At 41.1% G+C, this 27,906-nt stretch overlaps 1 protein-coding gene across 1 annotated transcript; it reads left to right on the top strand.

Annotated features, from left to right (window-relative positions):
* Nucleotides 1-90: 90 nt before the first annotated feature.
* On the top strand, nt 91-27,271 carry KPNB1 (karyopherin subunit beta 1). Its single transcript, XM_025440864.3, has 22 exons — nt 91-233; nt 337-395; nt 2,553-2,735; nt 6,064-6,264; nt 7,187-7,339; nt 9,656-9,715; nt 10,293-10,382; nt 10,741-10,851; nt 11,642-11,743; nt 13,537-13,761; nt 14,905-15,096; nt 15,860-15,990; nt 17,330-17,477; nt 17,795-17,866; nt 19,073-19,217; nt 20,419-20,501; nt 21,060-21,167; nt 21,598-21,741; nt 21,840-21,945; nt 22,611-22,725; nt 23,315-23,476; nt 24,206-27,271. Coding segments are annotated over exons 1-22 (2,631 nt in total). The 5' UTR covers nt 91-193; the 3' UTR covers nt 24,207-27,271.
* The last annotated feature ends 635 nt before the right edge of the window (nt 27,272-27,906 follow it).

A 27,906-nucleotide genomic window follows, 5' to 3' on the forward strand; every position in this document is an offset into this window, starting at 1 on the left:
AAGGAAGGAAAAGAGGAAGGAAAGGGAGCCGGGGCGACTACCAAGAGGGAGCCGGTGAATGGGCTTGTGGTGACCCCCGCCCCCCACCCCACCCTCCCTTCCCACCCGACCCCCAACCCCCATCCCCAGTTAGAGCCGCCGCCCGAGAGGCCGGACCGTCGTCTTAGGAGGAGTCCCCGCCACCCCCTCCGCCATGGAGCTGATCACCATCCTCGAGAAGACCGTGTCTCCCGGTAGGACGCGGGGGCCGGGGGTCGGGCTGAGGTGACCGGGTGGGGGGAGGGGAAGTCCTGGCCCCTCTGACCCTGTCCCCTTCCCACTTTCCTCCCCCCCCAGATCGGCTGGAACTGGAAGCGGCGCAGAAGTTCTTGGAGCGTGCGGCCGTGGAAAACCTGGTGCGTGCCACCCCGCCGTCCACCATCCCGCCCGCCGGCCACCCATCCCCTGCGTGCGGGCCTTCCCGCCCTCCCGGAGGCCCAGGCCTCGGGAACCCACCCCGCCCCATCCCGTCCCCCTCCCCCCCACCCCGGTCCAACCTAACCCCGCCATCGGGAAGCCGGTGGGTGTGTCCCGCCCCGGGCCCCGGCAGCTGGCCAATGGCGCGGCGCGCCGGGGTGACTGCCGCCCAATCGCCGCGCGGCTTGAGGGCGGCGGTGCAGCGGGAGGGAGAAAGAGGGAGGGAAGGGAAGTTAGGTTGCGCGGCGCTGCGTGTTCAGCAAGGGTGGGGGTGGGGGAGCCGGGCCTAGGGGCCATGTGGAAGCTCGGCGCCCAGCTACCCGCCCTGTGCTGACCCGGGCCGGCTTCTCCTTCCTGTCCCGTGGCCCTTGTGGTTCTCCCCCCTTACTTCCCAGAGTCTACCCTTTCCTATGCCCCTTGGTACTGTGCTCATGGCCAGGCCTGGCACCCGAGTACCTCCTAACACACTCCGGCAATATTTCTCCCTTTGCTTCCTGGGTATTCGTTTAAAGGATTATTCAGTTTTTGGTTTTTGGTTTTTACTTCGATGGGTAGAGACTGAATCTATACCCATACAGCAGGCTGAGACTCCTCCTTGATCGGGCCTGTTTCCAGATGAAATCACAGAGGAAAGTTCCTCATTATCGTATTTTCAAATTTAAGGGGTACGGAAAAAAACGAAGAGAAATCCGCTAGACTGGGCCTCTGTTTAAAAATGTGGGATGGATTGGTTGAAACAGCCTGTGTACCAGTGTCGTTTCTCTTTGATGTCCCTCTTATGGGGGGAGGGGATGGGGAGGAGATGGAAGGGTGGATGGTATTTGACATCTTTTAAAAGTAATAGGTAATAAGCCTAAATAACATTGTAACCAAACATGTTCCTTTGTTATCTAGACGAAATGTAAGCAAAAAAGTGACAAGGCTTATTTTATACAAACTGCCTTAAATGACCTTTTTTTTTTTTTTTTTTTTTTTGGCACTGGTTTTTACTAGTTAGCTTTTTATCCTTATGTTTCCGTAGAAAGGATTTTTTCTGCTAGTAAAGACCAATAATATTTCTATTTGGGATATATTCCTATTTCTGCCTCTGCTCAAAGGCTTTACAAGAAGCCGTTTATTCTATTCCTAACATTTTATCTTCTGACATTCTTAACATTCCTTAGTGGTACATAATTAATAAAACTTTTAAGAATTATTTTCTGTGATTGCAAGACTCGTTAGTGGTAAGAAACTATCTGCTTTTGGTTTTTCCTGTTATCTTCCATTTGGACAGAGCTTTCTGCAGGGAAGATGAATGTGTCTTAAAATTTTTAAACATTTTTGGGGACCTGCGCATCACGAAAGGTTCAGTAAGTTTTTCAGAAATGTACTATATGTTCAGTGGACAGCTCAAGTTCAAAATGCATGGGAGCCTTTAGCGTGTTAACTGTTGGCTGTTAAATGTAAAATATTTTTTCCTGGCAAATTTGTCTTGGCATTTTTATCTTCTCACTTCCTCTTGTTTCTAATATTAATCACATCTATAAGTCTTTTTTTCAGTGTTTCTCTCTCCTTAAACACTTAAAGCTAAAACAGAGGACTAGCCTCCTAAATCTGTGTTTTAGGTTTGTAAGTATTTATCTCTGTTACCAAAGATTACCTGCCTACATGAGATCAAAAGCCACCCTAATTATTATTCTTTTCAGACTAATTTTTTTAATTTCGAGAAAATTTTACTCTCTACCTTGTCTTCACATAGTCATTCATTTAACATATTTATTGTTGGGCATTGTTAAATAGAAGAATCCTTTGATTACTAGATTGTCAAACTTTATTTTAGGAGATCTAATATGAAGATTTGAGGACTAAAAATGATGTTCATAGGAAAATCTGTACCTTCTGGTTAAATGCTGAGGCTGCATGAGAAGATGGATGACTTGTGTACCATGTAACATTTTTATAGGAGTTATGAAGTAGATATTGTAGCATTTTCCAAGATGTTTGTTATATGTTCTAAAAAACTTAAGTTTCCCCCAGTGTTTTGGTGCTCTATAAGGTATTCTTAATTGGTGAAATTCCAAAGATACTTTCATTCACAAACACATTTTCTCTAATAGCCCACTTTCCTTGTGGAACTGTCCAGAGTGCTGGCAAATCCAGGAAACAGTCAGGTTGCCAGAGTTGCAGCTGGTCTACAAATCAAGAACTCTTTGACATCTAAAGATCCAGATATCAAGGCACAATATCAGCAGAGGTGGCTTGCAATTGATGCTAATGCTCGACGGGAAGTTAAGAATTACGTAAGTAACTTTATTTTCTTTTAAAGTCTTGTTAGCCTCTGGGAACTAGAAACCTCGTCTTCCACCCCACCTCCCCATCCTCTCCTGGACCCCCTAAAAGAAACATCTTGGTCAGTTCTTTTGTCATTTACATGGGATAGAGCTGACAGTGTAATACAATTCTGAGACTTAAGCTTCACTTGAAGGAAAAAAAATTGTATTTGACTTAAATTTTTTTCTCAGTTCAGCTTGTCTGTACTCTGCCATCATTTCCCATTAATAAATGCATTGGAATTATTTTCAGAAAACTAAGGTAGGGGCGCCTGAGTGGCCCATCAGTTAAGCATCTACCTTTGGCTCAGATCATGATCACAGGGTCCTGGAATCGAGCTCCCTGCTTAGTGGGAAGTCTGCTTCTGCCTCTGCCCCTCCCCTGTGCTAGTGCTCTCTGATTCGTGAGTGCACACTCTTTTTCTCTCTCAAATAAAATCTTTTTTTTTTTTTTTTAAAGCTAAGGTAAACCAGCTTTTTAGGGAACTTTAATTGGTTGCCAGAATTTGTAGAATCTCTGGTGAATTGACAATAGTATACAAATTGGTTCCCAAACTTGAAGTATGAGAATCATTTAGGGTATTTGCTAACAATAACATATTTCCAAGCTCCCTCCAGAGATTGTGTTTTGTTGGAGTGAGGCTTGGGAATATTTTTTAAATAATCCTGTCTTCCTAAATGTTTTTTTTTTCATTCTCCTCAGTCCTGGCTCTTGTTGAACTTGTGCTGTAGATCATTTTCATTGTTTAATGGTTTAGGCATGGCACTATGTGGAGTTTAAAGAGGAGCTAAATGATCTCTTGGGCCTTTTAAGCCAAAGAGTTTGTGAAATAATATGATGTTAATGGTGCTTTTTTCTATTTAGTAAATTATGAAAAACTTTCTTTAGGAATATCTGGCTTTTAATCAGGGTGTTTAAAGAGTGGACTGATGAGTTTTAAGGAAAATTGAATGTCCCTTGCTCTGTATCATGGAGGTCATGTGACTGTTGTTGAGTTAAAATCCGTAATTCTAGCTACAGGAAAAGATACTTAGAATACATGGACAAATGTCCTCTGCACTCCCCAGTTAATGAGGTTCTTTAGCAGTCTGTCTTATGTGCATAAGGCATAGAAAATGGTAAGTCAAGCAATTGATCCTTGGTATTTGAGAGGAAATCAATTGGGGGACTCCTAAATGTGTAGTTGCACATGTCATGGTTATACACATCATACTTGCTATTTCCAGGTGTTTGGTAGATTTGTGCCTCTTAGGGCAACAACTTCTCTTTCAAGTTATATACTCCTCTCTCTAGTCTTGTGTGAAGGTACTCATGATTAGGTTTTGAAAGCCAACTTATTTTGAATCTTCTTTGGAATATGTAGAGCAATTTCTGTCCACATTGAGTCTGCTTATGTAAAAACATTTTAATCTTCTCTTCGTAATTTGATATGATTGAGGTTTATTCCATCAGTCAGTTACTGGGAATCTTGGTGCTTGTAGTGCCCATTCACTTTCTTATCTTGCTGAAATTATGCAATAGTAAATGAGATGAGATGTGATTGGAACTGTAATTGACTCTTTTTGGCACATCAGTCTTAAGACTTTTTAAAATTTGAATAAATTAGCGTATGTGTTGTTGAACCCTTCTGCACGAAAGAAAATTAGCAGTTAATCATACCCTTTTTTCCCTTTCACAGCAGCTCTGGTAATGAATACTTTCTCAGGGCTGATGGTTATTTATTTTTTGAAATGTGGGTCTTGGACACAGTTTAGAGTTCACTCCTTTATTTCTCTTATTTCTGGTAATTGACTGTTATCATTAGGGTTACCACCTAGGTTAAAAAAAAAACAAAAACCGACCTTTGTGGTCTGTAAATCACCTCAAGTAATGCTAACTAGGGGTCTTCCAGAAGCAATGTAAAGGAGGAAAGATAAAGATACAGTGGGGTTCAGTGCTATCCACACGTGTACCAGGAGGTAGTGTGGTATATGTAGTATAAAGGCACCCTGACCTGGAGCTCTCAGTCAGACATGGGTTAATACCTGTTCTGCATCTGCTGTTTTAGACTGGTCATCTCATCCCTACCTCCGTGCTCCATGTCTTCCACATAACAGTTTTTTTAAGAGTCATCCTGGCTCTGGTAACCCTAGAGAGCAAAACCTTCATTTACGATCAATCAGAACAGTTTGTTACTGGGCAGAGCTCTTGTCAGTGGGGGCGGGCAGGGATGATGATATACTGTATGGGGGAAAGATGGGGAGTTCATTATTATTAGCTACAAAGCAGGCTACTAAGTGACCTGACCCAGTCAGCAGAGCTGGCCTGAATATCTGGCAGCTACGCTTTGTCCTGTGTTCATGCCAGGAACAGTTAACTGTTTGCCTTTTGAGTGGACTGGTGATTCTTAGTTCATTGACTGAATTAGCTGATTGTGGTAATGATTAACCTTGGGTCAATTGTGGCTTCATACTTTATCTGTACCTGTGCCTTTCCCCTTTACATAAATCCTCGTATGATTATCTCTTCAAACAAGACCTGCTTAATGAGAAGCGGATCTCATTTTAATTGACATATCTAACTAGTTCTTGATATCTGTTGATGGTGGAGAGAAGAGTTTTCTGATTCTTGGGCAAACAGAACAAATCCTTCCAGATTGAAAGTTAAATAAGGATTCATTCTTAGGTGTTAGTAACATCAGTAACTTTGTATCTGCATCTAGTGATGTTCCCTGACCAAGGCCTTTGTATGAAAGTCACTGTGGGGTGCTAACCTGTCATTGACCATAGGGAAGAAGGCTTGTTTCACGTTTCATAAGTCGGAACGGGTCTCTTCCTTGAATCAGGCTAGACTATGATCTGTGAATCAGACCCATTTGAATGCCCAGAGTTAGCCTCATTCTGAAGTCCCACATTTTCTATCCACAAAACAAGGCTGTGAACATCCTTCCATTGTACCTCTAGCAAGGAGCCTAGAAGCTTAATTTTGTCTTCTTTGCTTTCTAACATTATCTCCTTCTGACTACTTATTTTGTTGAACATTGATGTGAGATGTCTGGCTTTGGAGAAGTCCTTTTGGTAGTAGGGAGTGGTTGATTTCTTTTCTAGGCTCTGTAGCAACATTGTGCTGGTGTTGGTTAGTGAAGCTGGTGGTTCTTTTTTTGATAGCGGACTATATTGTATATACCTTTTTCTAATTTTGTGTGTGTGTTGCAGAAAATTCAGACTGATCTAAGAGATGTGGTGGTAGGCAAAACATGTTCAAATAGTATTAGTAATTGATACTTTTCATCTTATTTTGTGTGTGTGTGCGGCGCAGGTTTTGCAGACTTTGGGCACAGAAACTTACCGGCCTAGTTCTGCCTCACAATGTGTGGCTGGTATTGCTTGTGCAGAGATCCCGGTGAACCAGTGGCCAGAACTCATTCCTCAGCTGGTGGCCAATGTCACAAACCCCAACAGCACAGAGCACATGAAAGAGTCGACATTGGAAGCTATTGGTTACATTTGCCAAGATATAGTAAGTACGGTCTTCTGTATCTAACTTAGATAGCTGATTCCCTCTAGTTGTGACTTGCCTGGTATTAGGATTGTTTTTACGTGATGGAGAAAACCAAGCTACAACAGAGTATTTTGCAAGTAGGACTGCTTTATTTAATCTAGACTTCTGTATTGGGATAGCTAACTGATCCTCACATTGCTAATCATGCCCTAAACTAAAGAGAATTGAGGATCCCAAGCTCAGAACAAAGAAATCTGTATGCTTGGAGAGGTATAGATTCCAGATTTCTAAAAGAAGATGTGTTCTGTTGTGGAACATCCCTGACCCCGATCCCTTTCTCAAGGTCCTCAGGGTACCATGGATGCTGTCTTCCTTTTTATTTACTATCTCACAGAAACACTTTGCCAGCTCTTGCTGTAGTTGGCTTAGCCACTGGAGGCACAGCAGTTTGTGAAATGTAGCCCTCCTGGGACTATGGCTGCTGCTGAGGTTACCACCTTGGTGTCTGTTTCCACATATAGACTTGATGAAGCAAAGAAGTCCACACTTGACCTGGACTTAGACTGCCTAGGTGTTGGGCCCAAGCATTGATCTTTGGCCTTCAGAAGCTTTACTTCAGTTGATACAGATGGCCTTGGAAAAAAACATCAGACTGCCCTTTCCGTTTGCACAGAAGGGAGAAGAAAAAGCCAGCATTACCTCATGCCCAGAGTCATTATGCTAGGAAATCAGATGAAGTTGATGAGTTTAACTTGTTTCAGTTCAATTTTGGACTTCAGGCCCTAGGATATTTTGCAGGTGGTTTGTCCCTAAATGGAAATATATGGAAAAAGATCAGAGAAAGTCATGATACTCACTCTAGTGGATTTCACAGTTAAAAGGACTGCTGATTAGTCATGAGCTCATTATTTTACTCACTGCACTTCTCTGCTTGTTTCAGGACCCAGAGCAGCTACAGGATAAATCCAATGAGATTCTGACTGCCATAATCCAGGGGATGAGGAAAGAAGAGCCCAGTAATAATGTGAAGCTGGCGGCTACAAATGCACTCCTGAACTCATTGGAGTTCACCAAAGCAAACTTTGACAAAGAGGTAAGTCTCTTTTGACAAAAAGACGTAGGTTTGGAAGGTAAGGAGTAAGAGTTAAATGAAAGTTGTTATTTTGTTGTTGCTTTTTTTAAGTTTGTGGCTTAGAAAGTACCATCTGGTTTAGGTGCACTCATTTCCATTCTAGTTAAGATTTGTGTTGTGTGAGAAGTGACTGGAGTAGGTGTCTGCTGTTTCTCATGAGGCTTTGTGGGAAAATGTGATCTGAAGTGTTTCTAAGCTTAGGTTTTTACTCTTGCAGATCAAAGTGTGGGTACGCTCTGGGATTTAAAACAAACAAACAAAAACCAACAAATTGGGGCACTGGAGTGGCTTAGTCAGTTGAACTTCCGACTCTTGGTTTTGGCTCAGATCATGATCTCAGAGTTGTGAGATTAAGCCCCATGGAGAGCTCTGTGCTCAGCAGCTGTGCATGGAGTCTACTTGAGACTCTCCCTCTCCTTCCCCCCTCTGCCCCTCTCTCCACTTATGTACATGCATTTTCTCTTTCTCCCTTAAATAAAATCTTAAACACAGAAGTTGTAGAGTTTTTAAAAATAAAAAAGGGCTGGCTGGCTTGGTCGGTGTGCATATAACTTGATCCTTGGGTTGGGGTCTTGAGTTCTGGTCCCTTGTTGGGCATAGATTTTTTAGTTTTAAAGATTTTATTTATTTATTTATTTATTTATTTATTTATTTATTTATTTTGACAGAGCAAAAGAGGGGTGATGGTGGTGGCAGAGTGAAAGGGAGAAGCAGGCTCCCTGCTGAGCAGGGATCCTGATGTGGAGCTCGGTCCCAGGACCATGAGATCATGACCTGAGCCAAAGGCAGATGCTTAACCAACTGAGCCACCCAGGCACCCTGGGCATAGAGTTTGATTTTTAAAAAATTGTAGAAGTTGTGGGCTAATTAACTCCTTGGAAGATGCTTTTGAAAATTAATATATAAACAAAGCTTATCTTGTCTGAAAATATTTCCGCCTATTACTTATTCATGTTAAAATCTACAATGATATTAAGTTTACCATTTTAAGCATTTTTAAGTGTATAGTTCAATAGTGTTCAGCATATTCATGTTGTTTTGCAGCCAGTCTCTAGAAATTTTTCATTTTGTAAAACTGAAACTATATGCATAGAACCAACTCCCTCTTTTCCCCTCTTTTCCCCTTCCCAGGCCCTGGCAACTTTTTTACATTCTGTTTCTATGAATTTGATTACACTAGATACGTTATTTAAGTGTAAGCAATCATACAATATTTGATTTTTTATGACTGGCTTATTTCACAAAGCATAATATCTTGGGTTCATACATGTAGCCTATGTCAGAATTTCCTTTTTCAGGCTGAATAACATTTTGTTTTGTGTATGTACCACATTTTGTTCATCCATTCATCTGTCTGTGGACTTTTGGGTTGCTTCCTTTCATCTTCTGACTCTTGTGAATAATGCTGCTATGAATGTAGGTGGACAAATAGATCTTTGAGGCCCTCCTTTTAGTTCCCTTGGGTCTATCATCAAGTGGAATCACTGGATTGTATGTGGTCTGCAAGTATTTTTGTATACTTGTTGACACTTTAGCTGTGCTTTTTGCCATTTCTTGGTCTTACTGTGGACAAAGTAGGGAGGTCTAAGAAGCCAAAGCAAATTGTAATTCTAATTGCTTAGAAAACAGACTTTTTCCTTTTAGATTTCAGAAGACTTAGGATAGTAGCAAATCACTTCATTGTTGTATTCTCCTGTGTCTTACCATGATTGGTGGGGATTTGCCACCTCCCAGGAAACAAATTTTTAAGTAAAGCAGATGTTTCGAATTCTCTTAGATTTTAAATATAAAGAAGTGGGTTTTCCTAATGTAGGGTTGTGGGTTTTTTTTTTAACCATTTATATTTAAACCCTGTGACCTACATTTTCCTGTCTACTTCCTCCTTGGAGTCTTGTTAGTGAAGATCATTTTGGGGATTAAAAGATTAGGGACTGGGATGCCCGGTGGCTCAGCGATTGGGTGTTTGCCTTCGGCTCAGGGCATGATCCCGGGTTCCCAGGATCGAGTCTTGCATCGGGCTCCCTGCCTGGAGACTGCTGCTCTCTGTGTGTATCTCTCATGAATAAATACATAAAATCTTTAAAAAAAAAAAAATTAGGGACCTCTTTAGAAGGCAGGTCATATAGTAGGGACTGTGTCAGGGAAAAGCTGCTTGATTGGTTCATGGTTACGGGCTGATGGGAAGTGCAAGGTTTTCTCTGAAGAGAATAGTCTAGCAATCTTCACATATATGGTTTGTACTCTTCTTATTATCTTTTACTTTTATTCTTCCTGCAGTCCGAAAGGCACTTTATTATGCAGGTGGTCTGTGAAGCCACACAGTGTCCGGATACAAGGGTAAGTGTGAGTTCATATGAAAAATCCATCTCTCGGAAATGCCATTTCTAGCATAGTAGTTTGAAATGCTGGGAATCAGGTGACATCAGAAATAAGGTTTGACTAATACTGTTCTTCATAAAAGAGAGGAAAATTGTACTTAGTTAACATAATGGAAGTTACGTCCTCTGAAAAGATTTAAGGAAGAAATGGTTTTTGATCACCCTTGCTACTTAATTGCTGTAAGTTATACAAGTGATTGTTTTTCATTGTAGCCATTGGAATAGGTTTACTGTTGCTGTACTTAAACCTGGATCCTCCAAACAGATGGGACTAACATCTAGTCTGAATAGCATTCCTGAGTTTAGCCCTCCACAGGTTCCAGAGGCACCTTTAAAGAGAAAAGAAAAATAAACAAGGATGGTGAAAAAAATTTTAAGAGATTAATTTTAAAGAAATGTTGACATAACCCAAATGTACCTCAGTTGGCCCTTTAGATTACTGACCCATTTGTGTGATGTAGTTCTCTTTGTCAGACTACATTATTAATCCTTTTTTATTTTATTTTTTTTTATTTTTTTATTTTTTTTTGTAAAAGGTACGAGTGGCTGCCTTACAGAATCTGGTAAAGATAATGTCATTGTATTATCAGTATATGGAGACGTATATGGGTCCTGCTCTTTTTGCTGTAAGTATTTCTATTTTATGTATGTTAGCATGTAGCTAGTTGCAAAGCCCATCATTCTTGATGTTTTGTCATTTCTGTAATTTTTTACTTAGTATTACGAAACCAAGGAAATTCCTTGAGTCTGAGTGTTATGTTTAAGCCATCAGTAATGTGCCAAGAAGACTTGGGCTTCCTTTGTGGTGGGGAAGAGTATATTTTTAAAATCTATTTTCTGTTTCTACCTTTCATTCAGACCTAGCTTTCATAAATGTACATTTTTGACACTTGAATGTCTGTGGTTGGAAGTGCAGGTCTAACTTGAACCAGCACTTACTTGGTGTCTGGTATGTCATTTTTTTTTTTTTCTTTCCCTCGAAAGATCACAATTGAAGCAATGAAAAGTGACATTGATGAAGTGGCCCTACAAGGGATAGAATTCTGGTCCAATGTGTGTGATGAGGAAATGGACTTGGCCATTGAGGCTTCCGAGGTGAGCCTGGGAGAGAGTTGGTGCAGCAGGAGAATTATTTGTCTGACATAGCTCCCTTTTGGGTATTCAGCTCCTCTGAGAAAGCTTTATTCTGCATGGGCTTAGAGGGCATCTCCATTTGTAGAGCTTTTGCTTTCTCTGCTAGCCAGAGCCCCTCAGGAGGGAGACAGACCCATAATGAGGCATTTCATGCTTTACGGATCAGTCAGACGTGATTTATTATAAATGTTGATGTTACTACCATGAACACAAGGGGGCAGCAGGCAGTCACAATTTAACAAGGTGACGTCCAACGCTGAGTTATTTCCTTTTGGAAGTCCTCATGCAAGCATGGGATGCATAATTGACAGCTTACTAACTCTGGTGAAGGAATTCATTATAGACAAAGGGGCTAGGTCTGCACTTTGTAATCTTTGAACTCAAGCTTTTTTTCCAGCCTTAACCGTCTTGCACACTTTTAAGAACCAGTTTTATTTTTGGCATCATTACGTAAACTTAGTACATCTCTTGATCCAAAGGTTAGTTAGATGACAGCTTCTTAATATGAATCGAGCTTGTGAAAAAGGAATGTAGTTCTTAAGGTTGCCTTGGTCCTTTAAGGTAGAAGATATGTATGGCCTAAAAGAATCCCATTGAAGTAGACCAAAGAAATGAGCGCCTCCAAAGATCACAGCAAATGTTACATTTGCTCTGTGTATTTCTGTACAAACCCCTGGGCAGCTCTCATTGTATGCCTCTAGTACCAGCCTGTTTGCTGCTGTCCAGAATTTGCTTTTATGTTTCTCCTCAGGCAGCAGAACAAGGACGACCCCCTGAGCACACCAGCAAGTTTTATGCCAAGGGAGCACTACAGTACCTGGTGCCAATCCTCACACAGACACTAACTAAACAGGTGAGTTACCTCACAAATCTAGCCAGGGTAAGCCATGAGATATTATTGAGAGTTAGTTTGCTGTGGAACAATTTCCATGAAGGAACTCAGCAACTCTTTAGCTGGTTCATGTTTTGTTATAGATGACTGGGAAGAGCCGAGCTGGATCTCTTAAGATCCTCTAGGCTCTGGGTTGTTTGCGAAGGAGAGCTGGGTCTGGATGTTTCAGCCTTAGTTGTGAACAAGCTACACACGCTGATTCCTGAGTGCTGTACCATGTCCAAAATAATGCAGGAGACATGTGCTATAAAAGTTGGAGTAAAGAACGGTTAGCAAGAGGTATGTGGTAGTTTTAGGCCACTCAAGTATCTGCTAATATTTGGATTATTTTCAAGAGTTCACAGTACGTATATACATTTAAAATCTTGATGAGGTTAGAGAAGAATTATTCTGGAGGTGCCTGAGTGGCTCAGTCTGTTAAGCATTGAACTCTTGGTTTTTGGCTCCGGTCATGATCTCAGAGTCGTGAGATCAAGCCCGCGTCAGGCTCCATACTTGGTGTGGAACCTGCTTGAGATTACCCCACCCCCACCCCCCGTCCCCCTGCACATGGGTATGCGCTGTCTCAAAAACAAAACCAAACCAAAAAAAAAAAAGAGTTACTCTGATTCTTCTGTGATCGTTAACATCAATGAGATTCAGGACAAAATAAAAATAACAGGACTTCATGAAGATTTGAGTCTAATGGGTAAATATAGAAATTCTTTTATGTGAAGTATATCTTGGTTGTCATTCTCTTTTGACTTTAGGCATCAGAGTTTTCCTTGGTATGGTGTTCGGAAAGATTCTTCGGTATAACAATCTCAAAAGATATAAGTAAAGATGTATTTGGTTTGAAATGGACTGGGTGTCCTCTCATTTTCATATCCTGGTTCAGTTTTACAGTTATTTCTTGTGTCTTTCAATCTCAGTATCTTCACTTTTGTATTGTGGTTTTCGTATTTGGAAACAAATCGTTCTTTAGGTATGTAATATTCTGAAGCGGCATAAGGCAACCTGCTTTTTTTTTTTTTTTTAAAGATTTTATTCATTCATGAGAGAGACAGACAGAGACACAAGGAGAGGGAGAAGCAGGCTCCCCAAGGGGAGCCTGCTGCAGGACTCAATCCCAGGACCCTGGGATAACGACCTGAGCCAAAGGCAGACGCTCAACCACTGAGCCACTCAGGCACCCCAAGGCAGCCTACTTTTGAATTACTAGGTAATACGGGTAGCCACAATAAGGAAGATGAACCTTGAGTTCTAGTTTCAGGGGAGATCTGAATGGAATCTTTTTTTCCGTTTAACTTCCTGTTGAACTGTAATAAGTCACTAGCACACCAGGAGCCAGGAGCCACCTCATGCCTTCATCTTCCTCATTCATTCCCTCCCCTTTACCACCACAGATTATTTTATTGATTTTGGACTTCATAGAACTGGAATCATACAGCATATCTTCCTGTTCTGCCTTTCGCTTTCTATATGTTCAAGTTTCATCCTTCTTGTTGCACATAGTGAACTTGGTCCATCTCGTTGTATAGTACTAAGTAGGACTTGCCTCCGTATGCATCTTACTTACCAAAGGCTATGCTGTGATGAATCTTTGTGGAAGAAATTAAAATATAAGGGTTTTATATTATATTTATATCCCTCAAACTTAAGTTCCAATAACATTTGGGAGTAGTCAGAAGACCTTTTGAGTTAGTAATTCTCTTTTTTTGAATTACAGTGATTATTTGAACATAAATTTAACTAGTGCCAAACTCTCTTGTCAGGATGAGAATGATGATGACGATGACTGGAACCCCTGCAAAGCAGCAGGCGTCTGCCTCATGCTCCTGGCCACCTGCTGTGAAGATGACATTGTCCCACATGTCCTCCCCTTCATTAAAGAACACATCAAGAACCCTGATTGGCGGTACCGGGATGCGGCAGTCATGGCTTTTGGCTGTATCTTGGAAGGACCAGAGCCCAATCAGCTCAAACCACTAGTTATCCAGGTGAAGCTGAGGAAGTTTGAGGGTGGAAAGTGGAGTTTCTGTTGTTTGAACTTTTTCCTTGAAACTGTGCCTCTATTTTAAAAACAAAACTATACATAATCACGCACCAAATTTATTTTGGATTGTTATTTGCTGTCAGTGAAGGAATGATAAGATGTATTTCTTGACTCTTTAAAATTATTATTACAAAAGTCATGACTTGAAAATTTCAGAAAAGGCTGAAAAGAAAAAGTCACTTTTAATCCTATTGCCTAGGAATAGCATTATTAACTCTTAGTATTTATCTGTGTAGCAGGGTTCTGTGTGCATATATGTATGCGCAACAGGATAGAGTTCTCAGTGGCCAGTAGTCTTAAAACTTATTTTTTCACTTACTGCTATATCATTAACTTTCCCCATAATTCTTAGCAATGTGATGGTTTTGTCCATAAGACAAAATGATATCTATGTAATGAAAACTATTGTGAAAATGCTATGTTTATTTTACTATTACAAGTGATACAAGAGTCCATTGTAATGTGTTTAGTGTATGGAACTCAGCCTTTTGAAATACAGCCAGATGCCATCACAGCCGCATCTAGAAGCATCACCTGAGTGATTCAGTAAAAGGCTGATAAAAGCATTCATACTAGACTCTTAATAAGATTCTATGCTGGGATTTGGTGAAGAGAGGACTGTTTCACCTTTTCACTTTTTACGATTTTATTTATTTGACAGAGCGCACAAACACACACACAAGTAGAAGGAGTCTGGCAGGCAGAGGGAAAGGGAGAAACAGGCTCCCTGCAGACCAGGGAGCCCAATAGCAGGGCTTGGTCACAGGACCCTGAAATCATGACTGGAGCTAAGGTGCTTCTCACTTTTCACTTTGATTTTATTATACTTTTGGGTATATGACAGTCTTTTAAAATGACAAACTATATTGGTGCTTTGGGTTAAAACCCAACCATCAAGGGACGTCTGGCCCGGCTCAGTTGGAAGAGCATGCACCTCTTGGTCTAGGGATTGTGAGTTGGAGCCCCACATTGGGTATAGAGATTATTTAAATAAAACTTTTAGAAATCGTGACTATCAGTATTTCCGTTCCAGTCAACATGAATTTTAATCTTTGTTTTGCTCTGCTAATAACTGCTGTATTTGCAGGCTATGCCCACCCTAATAGAATTAATGAAAGACCCTAGTGTAGTTGTTCGAGATACAACTGCGTGGACTGTGGGCCGAATTTGTGAACTGCTCCCTGAAGCTGCCATCAATGATGTCTACTTGACTCCCCTGCTGCAGTGTCTGATTGAGGGCCTCAGTGCTGAACCCCGAGTGGCTTCAAATGTGTGCTGGGTAAGGGGTTTTCTTCATGCTGAGATAACGGAGCAGGGCTGAGCCCTTGGCAAGAACATAGGACATTTGGGAGAGAAATGGGTCTACCTCACTGGAAGGCCTTTTCTGAATAGCATCTCCTTCCTAATTTCTTTACTTAAAATGTGGAGGAATGCCAATTGCATGAGCCAGTGGGAGCTGTTGACTCATGGTGACTGGTTCCCAAACCACTTAGAACAGTCATATTAACCCATTGGGAAAACCATCAGGACCTGGTTTTCTTCCTTCAGTTGACTGGGGACAAGAAATTTTGATTAAGTTAGAGGGTTGCTGGCTACAAAAAGTACCATTGCTGAGAAGGGGGCAAAAGGGAAGGTAGGCGGCCCAAGTGCTGAGTCAGTACAGGCTGAAGGTTCACTAGGGACCTTTGTGGGTGTGGGCGAGGAAGTTCAGATAAGGAAGGGGAGTGGGGCTAAAAGCCTTTCTGTAAGTGGAAAAAGAAGTAGTGGCAAGTGTGTGTGGTAGATGAAAGTACTCTGCAGCTGAGAGAGTTGGGATAGGACAAACAATATAAATAAATAAACAAATACTTAATTTTAAGGATGTCTGTGAAGAGATGGTCTTGAGATGACCTTGACAGAAAAAGTTGAGGATTTGTTAGCATTGATTTATTCATAGATCAATTGGAAAGGAACACTGCGCGTGGAGTGTTAAGGAAAAATGAGGTTATCCTGGGGTAGGGTTCTTTTCAGGACTAATACTAATAACTCTGTCTGGATTTAAGGCCTTCTCTAGTCTGGCTGAAGCTGCTTATGAAGCTGCAGATGTGGCTGATGATCAGGAAGAACCAGCTACCTATTGCTTATCTTCTTCTTTTGAACTCATAGTTCAGAAGCTCCTGGAGACCACAGACAGGTGACGGATACTACACAGAAACGGGGGGTATCTGCATCCTGCTCCTTCTGCCCTGTGTGAGGGGCACGTAATCTAAAATAGTCTATAGACTATGTCTACATTAGAATGTTCATCTTAGGGCAGCCCCAGTGGCCCAGTGGTTTAGCGCCGCCTTCAGCCCAGGGTGTGATCCTGGAAAAAAAAGAATGTTCAGCTATACAAGTAAAGTCAGAAAACAGTTATATAAGAAGCAATTGATTTGGGGTGCTTGGATGGCTCAGTTGGTTAAGCCTCCAGCTCTTGATTTCAGCTCAGGTCATGATCTCATAGTGGTGGGATCAAGCCATGCACCAGGCTCCAAGCTGAGTGTGGAGCCTGTTTAAGATTCTCTCTCCCTGTTCCCTCCCTACCTTCTCTCTCCTAAAAAAAAGGTGAGAGGGATTAATCTAGAGAGGTCCCTTCATTTTGCTATGTCTACAGTTAGCTGAATTATTTGATTATAGTATAAGAAAAATTGCTTCCATGAATTTTTTAAGATTTTATTCATTTGAGGGAGAGAGAAGCAGACTCCCCCCACTGAGCAGGAAGCCCAGTGCAGTGCTCCACCCTAGGACCCAGAGATTATGACCTGAGCAGATGCTTAACTAACGGAGCCACCCAAGCACCCCAACACTTTTGATAATAGATGAAGAATATGGCATTAAATACAGTTATTTTGTAAGTGAGTTTTTGAAATTTTTTGAGTCTTTTTTTTTTTTTTAAAGTAATCTCTACACCCAGTGTGAGGCTCAAACACAGCCCCAAGATCAAGAGTCATGTGTTCCACCAACTAAGTCAGCCAAGAGCCCCTGAAATGTAGTTTTAACAGATTGTAAATTGGGACAACCTTTAATTATTTTGGTTTTGGCTCAAAAGAAACCATTAGGAAAAAGGCTGGGTATAAACTCTTCATGATTAACTAGTTCTATCTCTACTTCTCTGATCAAAGTTCTGTATAATAGTATCTCAAAGATGAATGAAGAAAGTTGAGCTATCTTTTTCTTAGCATGTCAGTCATCCTTGTTGGTTGTCCACATGAGTGCTTCAGCTTTTTAAACTAATTTTTCCCCCATAATTTTAGTCCCATTTCCACAGAGCCATTCTAAAGTGTAACCGAGCCTGGAGATCCATAGTAAATAGAGCCATTGGCTCAGTAGTTGAAAATTTGGTTCCTGGTTGTATTGTGTTGCCAAACTCCAACCATATTTACAACCGTATTGGTTTCTGGATTCCTTATTTTCTGTGAGACAAGATTTACATCATAACAACTCTATTCTTTTTCAGGTAAGACTTTTAGATTGTTGTTGTGTGTTCTTTACAGACCTGATGGACACCAGAACAACCTGAGGAGTTCTGCATATGAATCTCTGATGGAAATTGTGAAAAACAGTGCCAAGGATTGTTATCCCGCGGTTCAGAAAACTACTCTGGTTATCATGGAGCGACTGCAGCAGGTGCTTCAGATGGAGGTGAGGCTGGTGTGAGGCTGGTATGGCGGGGGCATATGCTCTCTTGGTGGTATTGACGTTTACGTGGAAGTATGTATTTTTTCAGAAAGATAGAAGGCTTATACAAAATAATACCACTAAAAATCTGCTTTGCTCATCCCAATTTACTCCTACACGCTTCACACCATACACATATGTAAGTTTTTTATTTCCGACAAGCATCAGTAAAGATTATTTGATGGTCCTGGCAAACCCAGCAAAAACAGAAGCACTAAAGGAGTTTAGAACTCTTTTAGAGGGTGTTTATTCAGAATATGACAATGTTCTTTTCCTTGTAGTCCCACATCCAGAGCACATCCGACAGGATCCAATTCAATGACCTTCAGTCTTTGCTCTGTGCCACTCTTCAGGTATGACGGTGCTTTATCACTTACTGATGCTGATCAGAAACTCTTCTCAAAAGGTCTTCATCTGTGGTTGATTGGGAGAGAGATTTTTTATTTTCCTTTCTTCTTTGTCCATAAAGACAGACTTTGTCTTTTGCAGTAGGGAAGGCAACTACTTGGTTTGTGACAGTCCTCCCAGCTGTACAGCTATTTTGTGCTGGCAGCTTCTAGTCTTTGGTTTTTATTGGGTTGTCCAAATGTAGCCCAGTCAGATCTGATTTCCAGCTGCGGTTCACTCAGCTAAAAATATAGCCTTGAGTTTCTATCATCATATTCTGAAACAACAGTTCCTACTGGAAACTTTATTATAATTTAAATCCTTTATAGTACCTGTTGTTCAGAATAGACTTTTTTGAGGGGAGGCTGGAAAAACTAAAATCACTCCTCATTCATGACTGGACTCCTGGATGGAGTGACTGAGGTGCTGTTCCCCTTTTTACCAAAGATCAGGAAACCCTAGAACATGTCTATCGCTTAGGGGGATACTAGGTTTTAGTATTGAGTGATGCTAACTTGGTCATCTTCCCTGTACATCTCCTTTCTCTTTCTTACCCAAACGTAAAAAAAAAAAAAAAAAAAAAAACAGTCTGTTTTTTTAATATCTTGACTGTTAAGATCTTTCCTTAGTCATCAAATACAGGAATGATCTGGTAACATTAGTTGAAACAAATTAAAGAGTAAGGAGGGAGGTGTGAGGAATATTGAATTAGGGGAATTCAGGTTGGCTTTACTTTACCAGAACTGTTTCTTGACCGTCATAAGTAAATAAGATACAGGAAGGATTGCTTTCTTGTTTTATGAGTAAGAACTATATAACCTGTCCTTCTTTAAAGCTGAAAGAAATTCAACTGCCTTTCCAAAAGACTACAATATGGAGACTGCTAATGGGTGTGTCAGACATAAATGAAATGGAGAAGAGATAGCTTTATGTACCATGGTAGATTATCTTGTCTTCATTCTGAATTGGGAAATAGAAGGGTATTAAAATGTATGTTTTGTTGCAGAAGATTTACACTGCGAAAGCTTTTGAGCACAAAAAGTGTGTTTGTTTGGCCCTTCCAAAAAAAAGTCACAGGGCTTAATTGATTTTTTAGAAAGGTATATATATATATAGCATTCTGATTGGAGGGTTTGGAATCAACAGATCCTGAACTCTTGTTCACTTCACAGAATGTTCTCCGGAAAGTACAACATCAAGATGCTTTGCAGATCTCTGATGTGGTCATGGCCTCCCTGTTGAGGATGTTCCAAAGCACAGCTGGGTCTGGGGGAGTGCAAGAGGATGCCCTAATGGCAGTTAGCACACTGGTGGAAGGTCAGTGAGCCAAAATTGGGCAGGGAATGTCTTTAGAATGTAAGAGTTTCCAGCAGCCATGGGGCACTTTTGATCACAGAAAGCATGGTCCCGTCTTCTCTTTTACTGAGGCATGACTTGAGGGCAAAATTGGATTGAATGTAAGTGTAAATTTATGCACAAGTGCCCTGCTGCTCTCCTTGAAATAAATGGAGAGCCAGCCGCAACTCAGATTGGCGAGTTTTTTGGGGAAAACAGTTATCATCTACCTCTTATTTGTTGGGTTCATTTTTCCTCTGAAAGTCTACTTGCTTTATTGAGATTTGGCTCCTTTCCAAGGATAGAGGAAACAAAGGTTTCTATTTTCTTCTTGGCACTTGGTACCTCCTGGTTTGGGTTATAATACTTTGAACTTCCATGTTGACACATCCTCATGCTCCATATGGGATGGAGTGAAAAACTGAGAGTTCTAAGAATTAACTGGTCTTCTGGTTGTTCTATGTTTGACTCTACAAAATCGCGTTGGGGAATCCATGTCTGCTTAAGATTCTTTGAAGGGCCATTAGAAGCACATTAAAGAGCTCTTAAGAAACCTGAGATGCTTCTTCAGGGTTGGCCTGGATGGTGTATGACCAAAGCTATTACCTGAGGACCAGACCTATTTCTAGCATTAGGAGCATATGTTCAACTGAGAGTTGATCTGGCCACATGTAACTACCCTGATAGGGCACAGAAGTTCACTTTGGCTCCTGGAGTGGCTAATTGAGCAAAAAGTCCAGTCTGCTTTCCCTGGCTAGCTTGTTAAATAAATCCTTGATGGAATTGCCCAAGGATGGACCCTGTTTTAAAGCTGGCCGCCAGAGAAGACATGTTGCGTAAACAGATGAAGGAGGTAGCCAAAGAGGCAGTGTTATTAGCTCATCCAATTCAAAATTAACCCTTGAGAAAAAAAAAACCCTTGGTTGGCTGGTTGGGTTTAGCCAAAGTGAAATCCCACTCTAGAGATTTGGCATTATCTTCAGGACATAAGAGTTAGGCCTTTCTAGCACTTAGGAATTTGACTTGTCTGAGATAACCTGTCTTCATGATAGAATCCACAGTTAACTTACACTTCACCTGCCCAACCTGTTGAGTGGAATAAATATGTTTTGAGAGAGCAGGCATGGTTACTTTTGCTTACTTCTGTGATACCCTGTGATGCTAATAGTTTGTTTCTTTACAGTGTTGGGTGGTGAATTCCTAAAGTACATGGAGGCCTTTAAACCCTTCCTGGGCATTGGATTGAAAAATTATGCTGAGTACCAGGTAATCTATGCTTTTTAAAAGGATATTTATATTCTTTATATTCTTATTTATTCCTGATAACTACCTCATGGTTCAAAGTCCAGGTAGTCTCTGTATTGTCCCCAGCTGTGAAACTAAAAGTAGCCCATGAAAAGCAGGATATTAGATGCCTCAACCTAGCACCCTGAAAAAACGTTTTTTTCCCTTTTTTTTTTTTAAACCACTGAGCTCTTGTCATCATCATTCCCAGTGAATATTGTCATTTCCGTCCCTTCTTAATATCTTGAAGAGTCTTCACTCTTTTTCTGCTGTATGGATTGTTAAAATGAACTCGGGGTGCCTAGGTGCCTCCTCAGTTGGTTAAGCATCTGAGTCTTGATCTCAGGGTTTTTAAGTTCAAGCCTGCGATGGGTTCTACACTGTGCATGGGGCCTACTTAACTTACTTGAGGAGATAGATGTGTTTTTTTCTTCAGCTCTAGGCTCAAGTGATAAAGGACCAGTGGCCAAATAAAAATAATGGCCTTATCCTGCAGGTGGCCTTTTCTGTTTCGGAGATCATTTCCTTGACTCTTTGCAGGTTTGTTTGGCAGCTGTGGGCTTAGTAGGAGACTTATGCCGAGCTCTGCAGTCCAACATCTTACCTTTCTGTGATGAGGTGATGCAGCTCCTGCTGGAAAACCTGGGGGTGAGTGTCTACACACATAATCTAATTTACTAGCGTTTGAAGAAATTGGAAAAGATGATTAAAAACGAAGTGAGGGCACAGACGGGTTGCCAGGATGTTGGCCTTAGCCTCATGAAGAAAATTATTCATTTTCATTTTCACAATGTGATTCTACAAAGTAAGGTTGTAAAATTAACTAAAGGAAGCCATGAGCAATACGTGGAACAGGGTGGGCAGGAAGGCCAGTAAAATATATGTGTAGTTCCTCTGTCCAGAGATAGCCACTGTTAATTTTTGGGTATGTCCTTAAGGTCTGTACAGGTATGTCCTTAAGGTCTGTACAGTGTATTAGTAGTTTTATTATTTTAAAAATGTTTCTTTAACCTTTAGACAGAATATTTTGGCTTTAATTAATTTGATTTCCCTCTTTTTCTCCCCTGCCCCCGGTCAGAATGAAAATGTCCACAGGTCTGTGAAACCACAGATTCTGTCAGTGTTTGGTGATATTGCTCTTGCTATTGGTGGAGAGTTTAAAAAATATCTAGAGGTTGTCTTGAATACTCTTCAGCAGGCCTCCCAAGCCCAGGTGGACAAGGTGAGCTTAAAGTTGTCTTTTATGTCCAGCCCTGATGGGATGAATGGGATTTCTGACAATCCTACAACTAAAGGCTCTTGGTATGATGTCTTTTACAGTCAGACTATGACATGGTGGACTACCTGAATGAGCTAAGAGAAGGCTGCTTGGAGGCCTATACCGGAATTGTCCAGGGATTGAAGGGAGACCAGGAAAACGTGCACCGTTGAGTATAAAACCCAGTGGACTTAGTCCAGAGTTCATGTAGCCAAATGGGCTGTGTCTTTGGTTCTGTAGCTTATGAACTAGCACCTATTGCTTAGAAGAAGGGGAGAAGGAGAAGGAACAGTACCCTCATGAAGAAAGTAGCTTTGGAAGAGTATCCAAAGATATAGTCTTTGCTATTTCAGCCCCGCTTCCTCTACTTTGTCTTACCTTTCTTGAGCACCATAAGGAATGGGATCCAGCAAGGCTATTGGTGCTAGTCATATCAACATGAGCCCTGAGTGGCAGTTGTTGAGCGTATACACACCACACATACACACTTCCAGTGCAATTGAATTAAAAGATTAAGAGAGCACATTTCCTCTCCCACATGATGTTTCTGTTATTGATTGGGGAAATATTTGTCCTTTACGTCTTTTGATGTCATGGGCTTAGAGGAGAGGTTCCATTTGTTATTTCTATGCTTATAAGAGGAGTATCTGCCTCTTTTGTTAGCGTGAAGGATGACCTCTTGATTTGAGGAATAGTTTGATATAACTATATGCAACTAATTCTCCAGCCTAAACCTGCCTAATCGGGGTAATATATTTGGAAATTTTGAAATGGGGTATATAGTCCTACCAAAGGTGGGGCAGCTTCATCAGACCTTTTCTTTTCTATTATAGCGGATGTCATGCTGGTACAACCCAGAGTAGAATTTATTCTGTCTTTCATTGACCACATTGCTGGAGATGAGGATCATACAGACGGAGTAGTAGCTTGTGCTGCTGGACTGATAGGGTAGGTTATATCCTATTTCCAACAGCTGAATAGAACTTCTCGTGGAAAATGAGAAGACCTGTGGTAAAGAACTTTTGAGAGTAGCCTAAATGGTAATTACCCACTTATTTGGTATGGCTATTTCTTTAATAGAATCCATGGTGTCCTGTTTCAAGTTCTGACAGGTGATCATTCATTCTAGACCTTAGCTCTAGTCTCATCCCAGACCCTCCAGATTTCTAACTTCTCTTCGGTAAAGTCTGTAAAGTGAATTCTCAGAGGTATAGAAGTAGCATCAGATGTGTGTCCATCCCATATTCTGAGATTGGTCAACAGATTGCCTATGTTTAGCCTCCCCTATTGAAAGTTTCTGAGATATCATTAGAAGAAAGAACCACAAATTAGTTGTGGACCTCAGGGTAAGTCATCCTGTCTCTTTAGACCTCCTTTTTCACGTCTTTAGAGATCAGGTGCTTGACTTTCCCTAAAATTTCTTCCAACTTTAAAAGCTAGGCGAATCCTAGGAGACCCACAATTAGCTTAGCACTGGCTCAAAACAGGAAAGCAGGATGAGGCCAGGAGCTCATTTAGGTGTGTTTATTTTGCACAGGGACTTGTGTACAGCATTTGGAAAGGATGTACTGAAATTAGTAGAAGCTAGGCCAATGATCCATGAACTGTTAACAGAAGGACGGAGATCGAAGACTAACAAAGCAAAAACCCTTGCTACATGGGCAACAAAAGAACTGAGGAAACTGAAGAACCAAGCTTGGTAAGAGCTTGTCCCCACTGCCCTCTTTCTTCCACTTTCTAGGGGAGGAGGCACAGTTTCTTCAGACTGTTCCAACAAGGGATGCCTTTCTCTTGGTGTTTTGTTTTGTACTCTCTCCCATATAAGTGCTTTTGAGCCAAGCCTTAGTTCCTTAGGCTTGTACTAGTGGAGGGGTTGGGCATCCTCAGTATTTCCTTGAGCCAAGTGTTTGATTCCTCTTGGTGATGAAGAACAGAACTTATGTAACTAGAAGTCAGTGAAGTCCCCAACTGATTTTGGGCCCTAATAAAGTTACTGGTAATGGCATTTTCCCAGAATTCTCTTTTCTACTCTATTCCCTTCCTCCTGCTCTTTCCTTTTTTTTTTTTACTGCAATGCTTTTAGGCATTGTGTGGCTCTGCAGAAGATGTCCCAAGTCAAGAGTTGTCTGACCCCTACTTTTATATGTAGTTTTAATTTATTCTCCTCTCACATGCTCATCCTCTTACTCCATAGATCTCAGTAAAACACTATTTTGAGTTTTATCTTTTTAGTGTCCCTGCCACCTTCTAATGTAAGTGCTAATGAGAGCAGGTAGTTGGCACATAGGAATACAAGAAAAATAATCCTTGAGAAGTTGACAGATTCATTTTGGGCTTATGAGCATTTGATTGTGGGAATCAGAAAAGCATTTGGCTCTCCTGGTTATCTGTGATCTCAAAAGTTGACCTGTTTTCCATCTGTTTTTAGATCTGTTACCATTGGGATGATAACCTGAGACCCCCACTGGAAATCTCCAATCTTTTGAAAAACCCGGAAGTGAGGAGTGTGCACGGATGCTGAATGTTTGGGAATGAGAGGATGAGTGAGTGAGGCTTGAAAACACACCACATTGAAAATCCTGCCACAGCAGCAGCCGCAGCCGCCAACAGCAGCGCTGTTAGTGAGCTAAGTAAGCACTGACTTCGTAGAAAACCATAACGTCGGCCATCTTGGAAAAGAGAAAAACGATGGATTTACTTGCTTAGAAAAGAAAGTTATCTCTTCCCAGGAGAGGCTAGAACTAGCTTTTCTGTCTTTTGGCCGGTGCCGAGTGGAGTGACTGGTTTGGGAGAGGAGGAGGGACTGGGTTCAGCTGTGGTGCTTTGTTGTAAAAGGCAGCCTGCCCTTTGCTACTGATAAGAAAGATGGAGCCTGAGTCTCAAGCCCACCTTTGGTGTACCTTTGCCACACGGTACTGTATGCGTGCCGGCTAAAAGGAGGGTTGAGGGATTCTTTACAGTCTGAGAATGAGTGTGTGTGAGTGAGGCGGTATCCACATTCTCAACTTCAAGTCATTGCAGTTTCTTTTTCCCAGAAAAAAGGGGTTAGATGTTGCATTTCATAAAACTAACCGAAGTTCTGTCTACTGATGCAGCACAAGAGATGTGTAAAAAAAAAAAAAAAGAAAAAGAAAAAAAAGGAAAGACGCTCTTTAGGTTTTTGTTTTGTTTTTTGTTTTTTTGTTTTTATTTTTTAATTATCTTCTAGGGAAAACACTGACGAATGGTCAGAGCTCCCGTATCCTGATCTTTTCATCAAGGCGCCTTTCCTAATAATATGGTTCAACTGTGAATGTAGAAGTGGGGGGGAGGGGGGAGAAAAAGAACTCTGGAGTTAGAGGATCTAGAACAAATTAAAATACAATTGTTACAAAAATAACGCAAACTTCAAAAACAAAAGAAAGCCACAATCCAAACAAACCAAAATTTAGATGCTCAGAATTGGCAGCATGAAAGAGAAGTTCTCTCCTAATATGTATCGTGATAGTCTGAACACCCCCAGAAAATTGTGCCAAAGAGTTTAGAAAACAAATATACAATAAAAGTAAACACACACACACACACACACACACACACAGAAAACTTCAGGTAACTATTTTGGATTGCAAACGAGGATAAATTTAATGTTCAAACAATCTGATAAAATAACCATTTGGAAACTGCTTGGCCTTCTGTTCTCTTTTATTTGATTGACTACAATGCGGTATTGGTCTCTTGCTGCACTTCAAAACCAACTAACCAAGAAAACAAAAAAGTATATATATACACATACACACATATATATATACTAGAACTCTTGTGATGAGAATGGCACTTGAAAAGGGTTTTATTTTTCCACTGAAGGTGAAGATTTAAAGTGGTGTCAAACATTCCCCTGGTCACACACACTAATATATTTTTTAAAGTGTGATGTGGTATGAGAACCATAAATGAGACTAAGTTATTTTCCCTTTTACAAGGGAACAGGGCACCCTGAATTTTGGTTTTAGAATCTTTCAGCAATAAGGAGGGATATAAGTGAGCTTTGATCCCCTTTTGGTTTTGCAGTTATTGAGTTTTTGCTGGCATTTTGAATACGCTGCTTTCAAAAAACCCAAGGAAGATTTTTAATTGCTTCCTGGTATTGGGAGGATTAAAACACAAGACCTTAAATTCCCACTTTCATTTCCATTCTAGCAAAAAATGTGGGCTTATGTTTTTCTCTTTGCCATTTCCCCTTCCCTGTCCAAGCCTTCCATTCATAAGTGGGATTGGCTCAGTTCTCATCCATATGGCAGCATCTCTAATAGCTCTTGTACAGGGTATCAGATATTGTGCCTTTTGGTGCCAGGTTCAAAGTCAAGTGCCGATCTATGAACCAGTGTACAAAAAAAAAAAAAAAGTGTTTAAAGGAAAGACTCCATTGTGAATAGAGTTTGCACCACCTCCTAAGCCCAACAATGAAGAGACTTGACCCTCTAATGCCTTGTTGAAATTTTAGCTGTTTCTTGAAGGAGAGGATGATATACTAACCATTCCTGATAGGTAGGGGTTGGTCAGGGCTTAGGGAGGGGGCAGGAATATTGGGGAGAAAAAAAATCTGATCATTCCTCAGTGCTACCCATTTCTGTCCTGTGTGGGCTGCTTAGCTAGACAGCAGGAGAATAAAGTACACCGAGAACCATAATGGAAACAAAACCTTCCGTGTGTTTTGTCATGTTTTGTTCCAGGGAAGCAGTTGACAAGTGCTGTTAATGCTTTCTCCCAGATCCATCCAATGATGGAGAAGAGGAAAGGGGGCTGGTTGGACTGTGGTCTTGGTGCCTTGCAGGCTTCCCACACTGGCTATGCATTTAATCCTCTCTCCCAGTTACCTTTGGCCAGTGGGTTTTCCAGAGTGGGGATTTGTCCTTAATCAGTTGTACCACCTAAGGCAACTGGATGCAAAAACACATTCTGTGCACTCACTGGGCCTTCCCCACCCTAGTCTTGGCACATTCCTTCAAGAATGTAGTTACCGTCTGCTTGGGAAGATGTCAGTGCAAATGTGAAGAAAATGGGCATCAGACTAGGCTTTGGTGTGCCACAAGTGGCAGCTGCCTATATCAATTACAATTACATTTATTAATTTTGCTTTTCATTTTCCTGGTTCCCCTCAGCTCCCGTTGAAATGTTGACTGTCAGGAGGCAATTGTAATGTTGCCTTCGGGACTTGAGAAGGAGGGGAATTGCTCAGTGTAGTGTTTTCACTTTCAGAACCAAGTAATCTAGTCACTCTGATATTTAAGAAGTGTGTTAGTCTGACTTTTAAGAGAAATCTCAACTCCATCAGCTTTTGATAGCATCTTGGTTTCGAAACAACTTCAGTCTGTAATTGGCATTCAGAATGCCCTTGGCATGCCAGTCTGTGATGGCATTAAAGACCTGTTAAAACACTTGAGCCCAACTTTATTAACCAAAACTGATACCACCACCTTTATCTTCTAAATAAAGTCCGCTTTATTTTTATTTTCAACATTTTGCCGCTTCATTTTTGGTTCCACATGGTGTCACCTTGGAGGTGAAATGAATGGTTTGAAAGAAGCTGGAGTGTGCGATGCTGATAGCTGTGTGTGTGAGCTGGGGAAAGGAAGGACACGTCTGTCTTAAAAATGGACTCGCGGTGTGACGGGAAATGAATGAACGACTTGCCTTCGGTGCGGTAGTGAGCAAGCTGTGTGGAGGAGGCTTCTGTTCAGAGTGCTTCTGAAGCCGCTGGAGATCGTCCTCTGTCTTGTGCATATTTTTTCAGGCTAATCTGGTTTGCTTAATGGCTCATCCAATATTGGCTTTTTACATAACTTGCAGTGTGTATTTAATTTCTACTTCCACTTTTCCCCCCAGAAATTTGTAATGGAAAGAACACTAACTTGGGATATAAGAAACTAGGTCCCGTTCCTTCATTTTGTTGCATAGTGGCACCTGCAGGCTACTTTCTGGAAATAATGCACTTTGTTAATTTATGTTGGGCAAGTAAAATGAGGGCTGACCATAATTTTCTTCCCTTAGCCCTCTACGTGGCCTTTGACTTTTCTGATTGCACCCCCCATCAGAAATTTTTGATCATGCATACCCCCATGTATTTATAAATTATATACCTGTACTACTGTA

This window comes from Canis lupus, chromosome 9, assembly GCF_003254725.2.
Source record: "Canis lupus dingo isolate Sandy chromosome 9, ASM325472v2, whole genome shotgun sequence".
Lineage (NCBI taxonomy): Eukaryota > Metazoa > Chordata > Mammalia > Carnivora > Canidae > Canis > Canis lupus.

Bases quoted from the DNA above. Each gene is read 5' to 3' on its own strand.
- KPNB1 (XM_025440864.3), top strand. From the start codon at position 194: ATGGAGCTGATCACCATCCTCGAGAAGACCGTGTCTCCCG. The intron at 7,340-9,655 runs GTAAGTCTCTTT...TTCTTCCTGCAG, and splicing joins AAGCAAACTTTGACAAAGAG to TCCGAAAGGCACTTTATTAT. The intron at 21,742-21,839 runs GTGAGCTTAAAG...TGTCTTTTACAG, and splicing joins CCCAAGCCCAGGTGGACAAG to TCAGACTATGACATGGTGGA.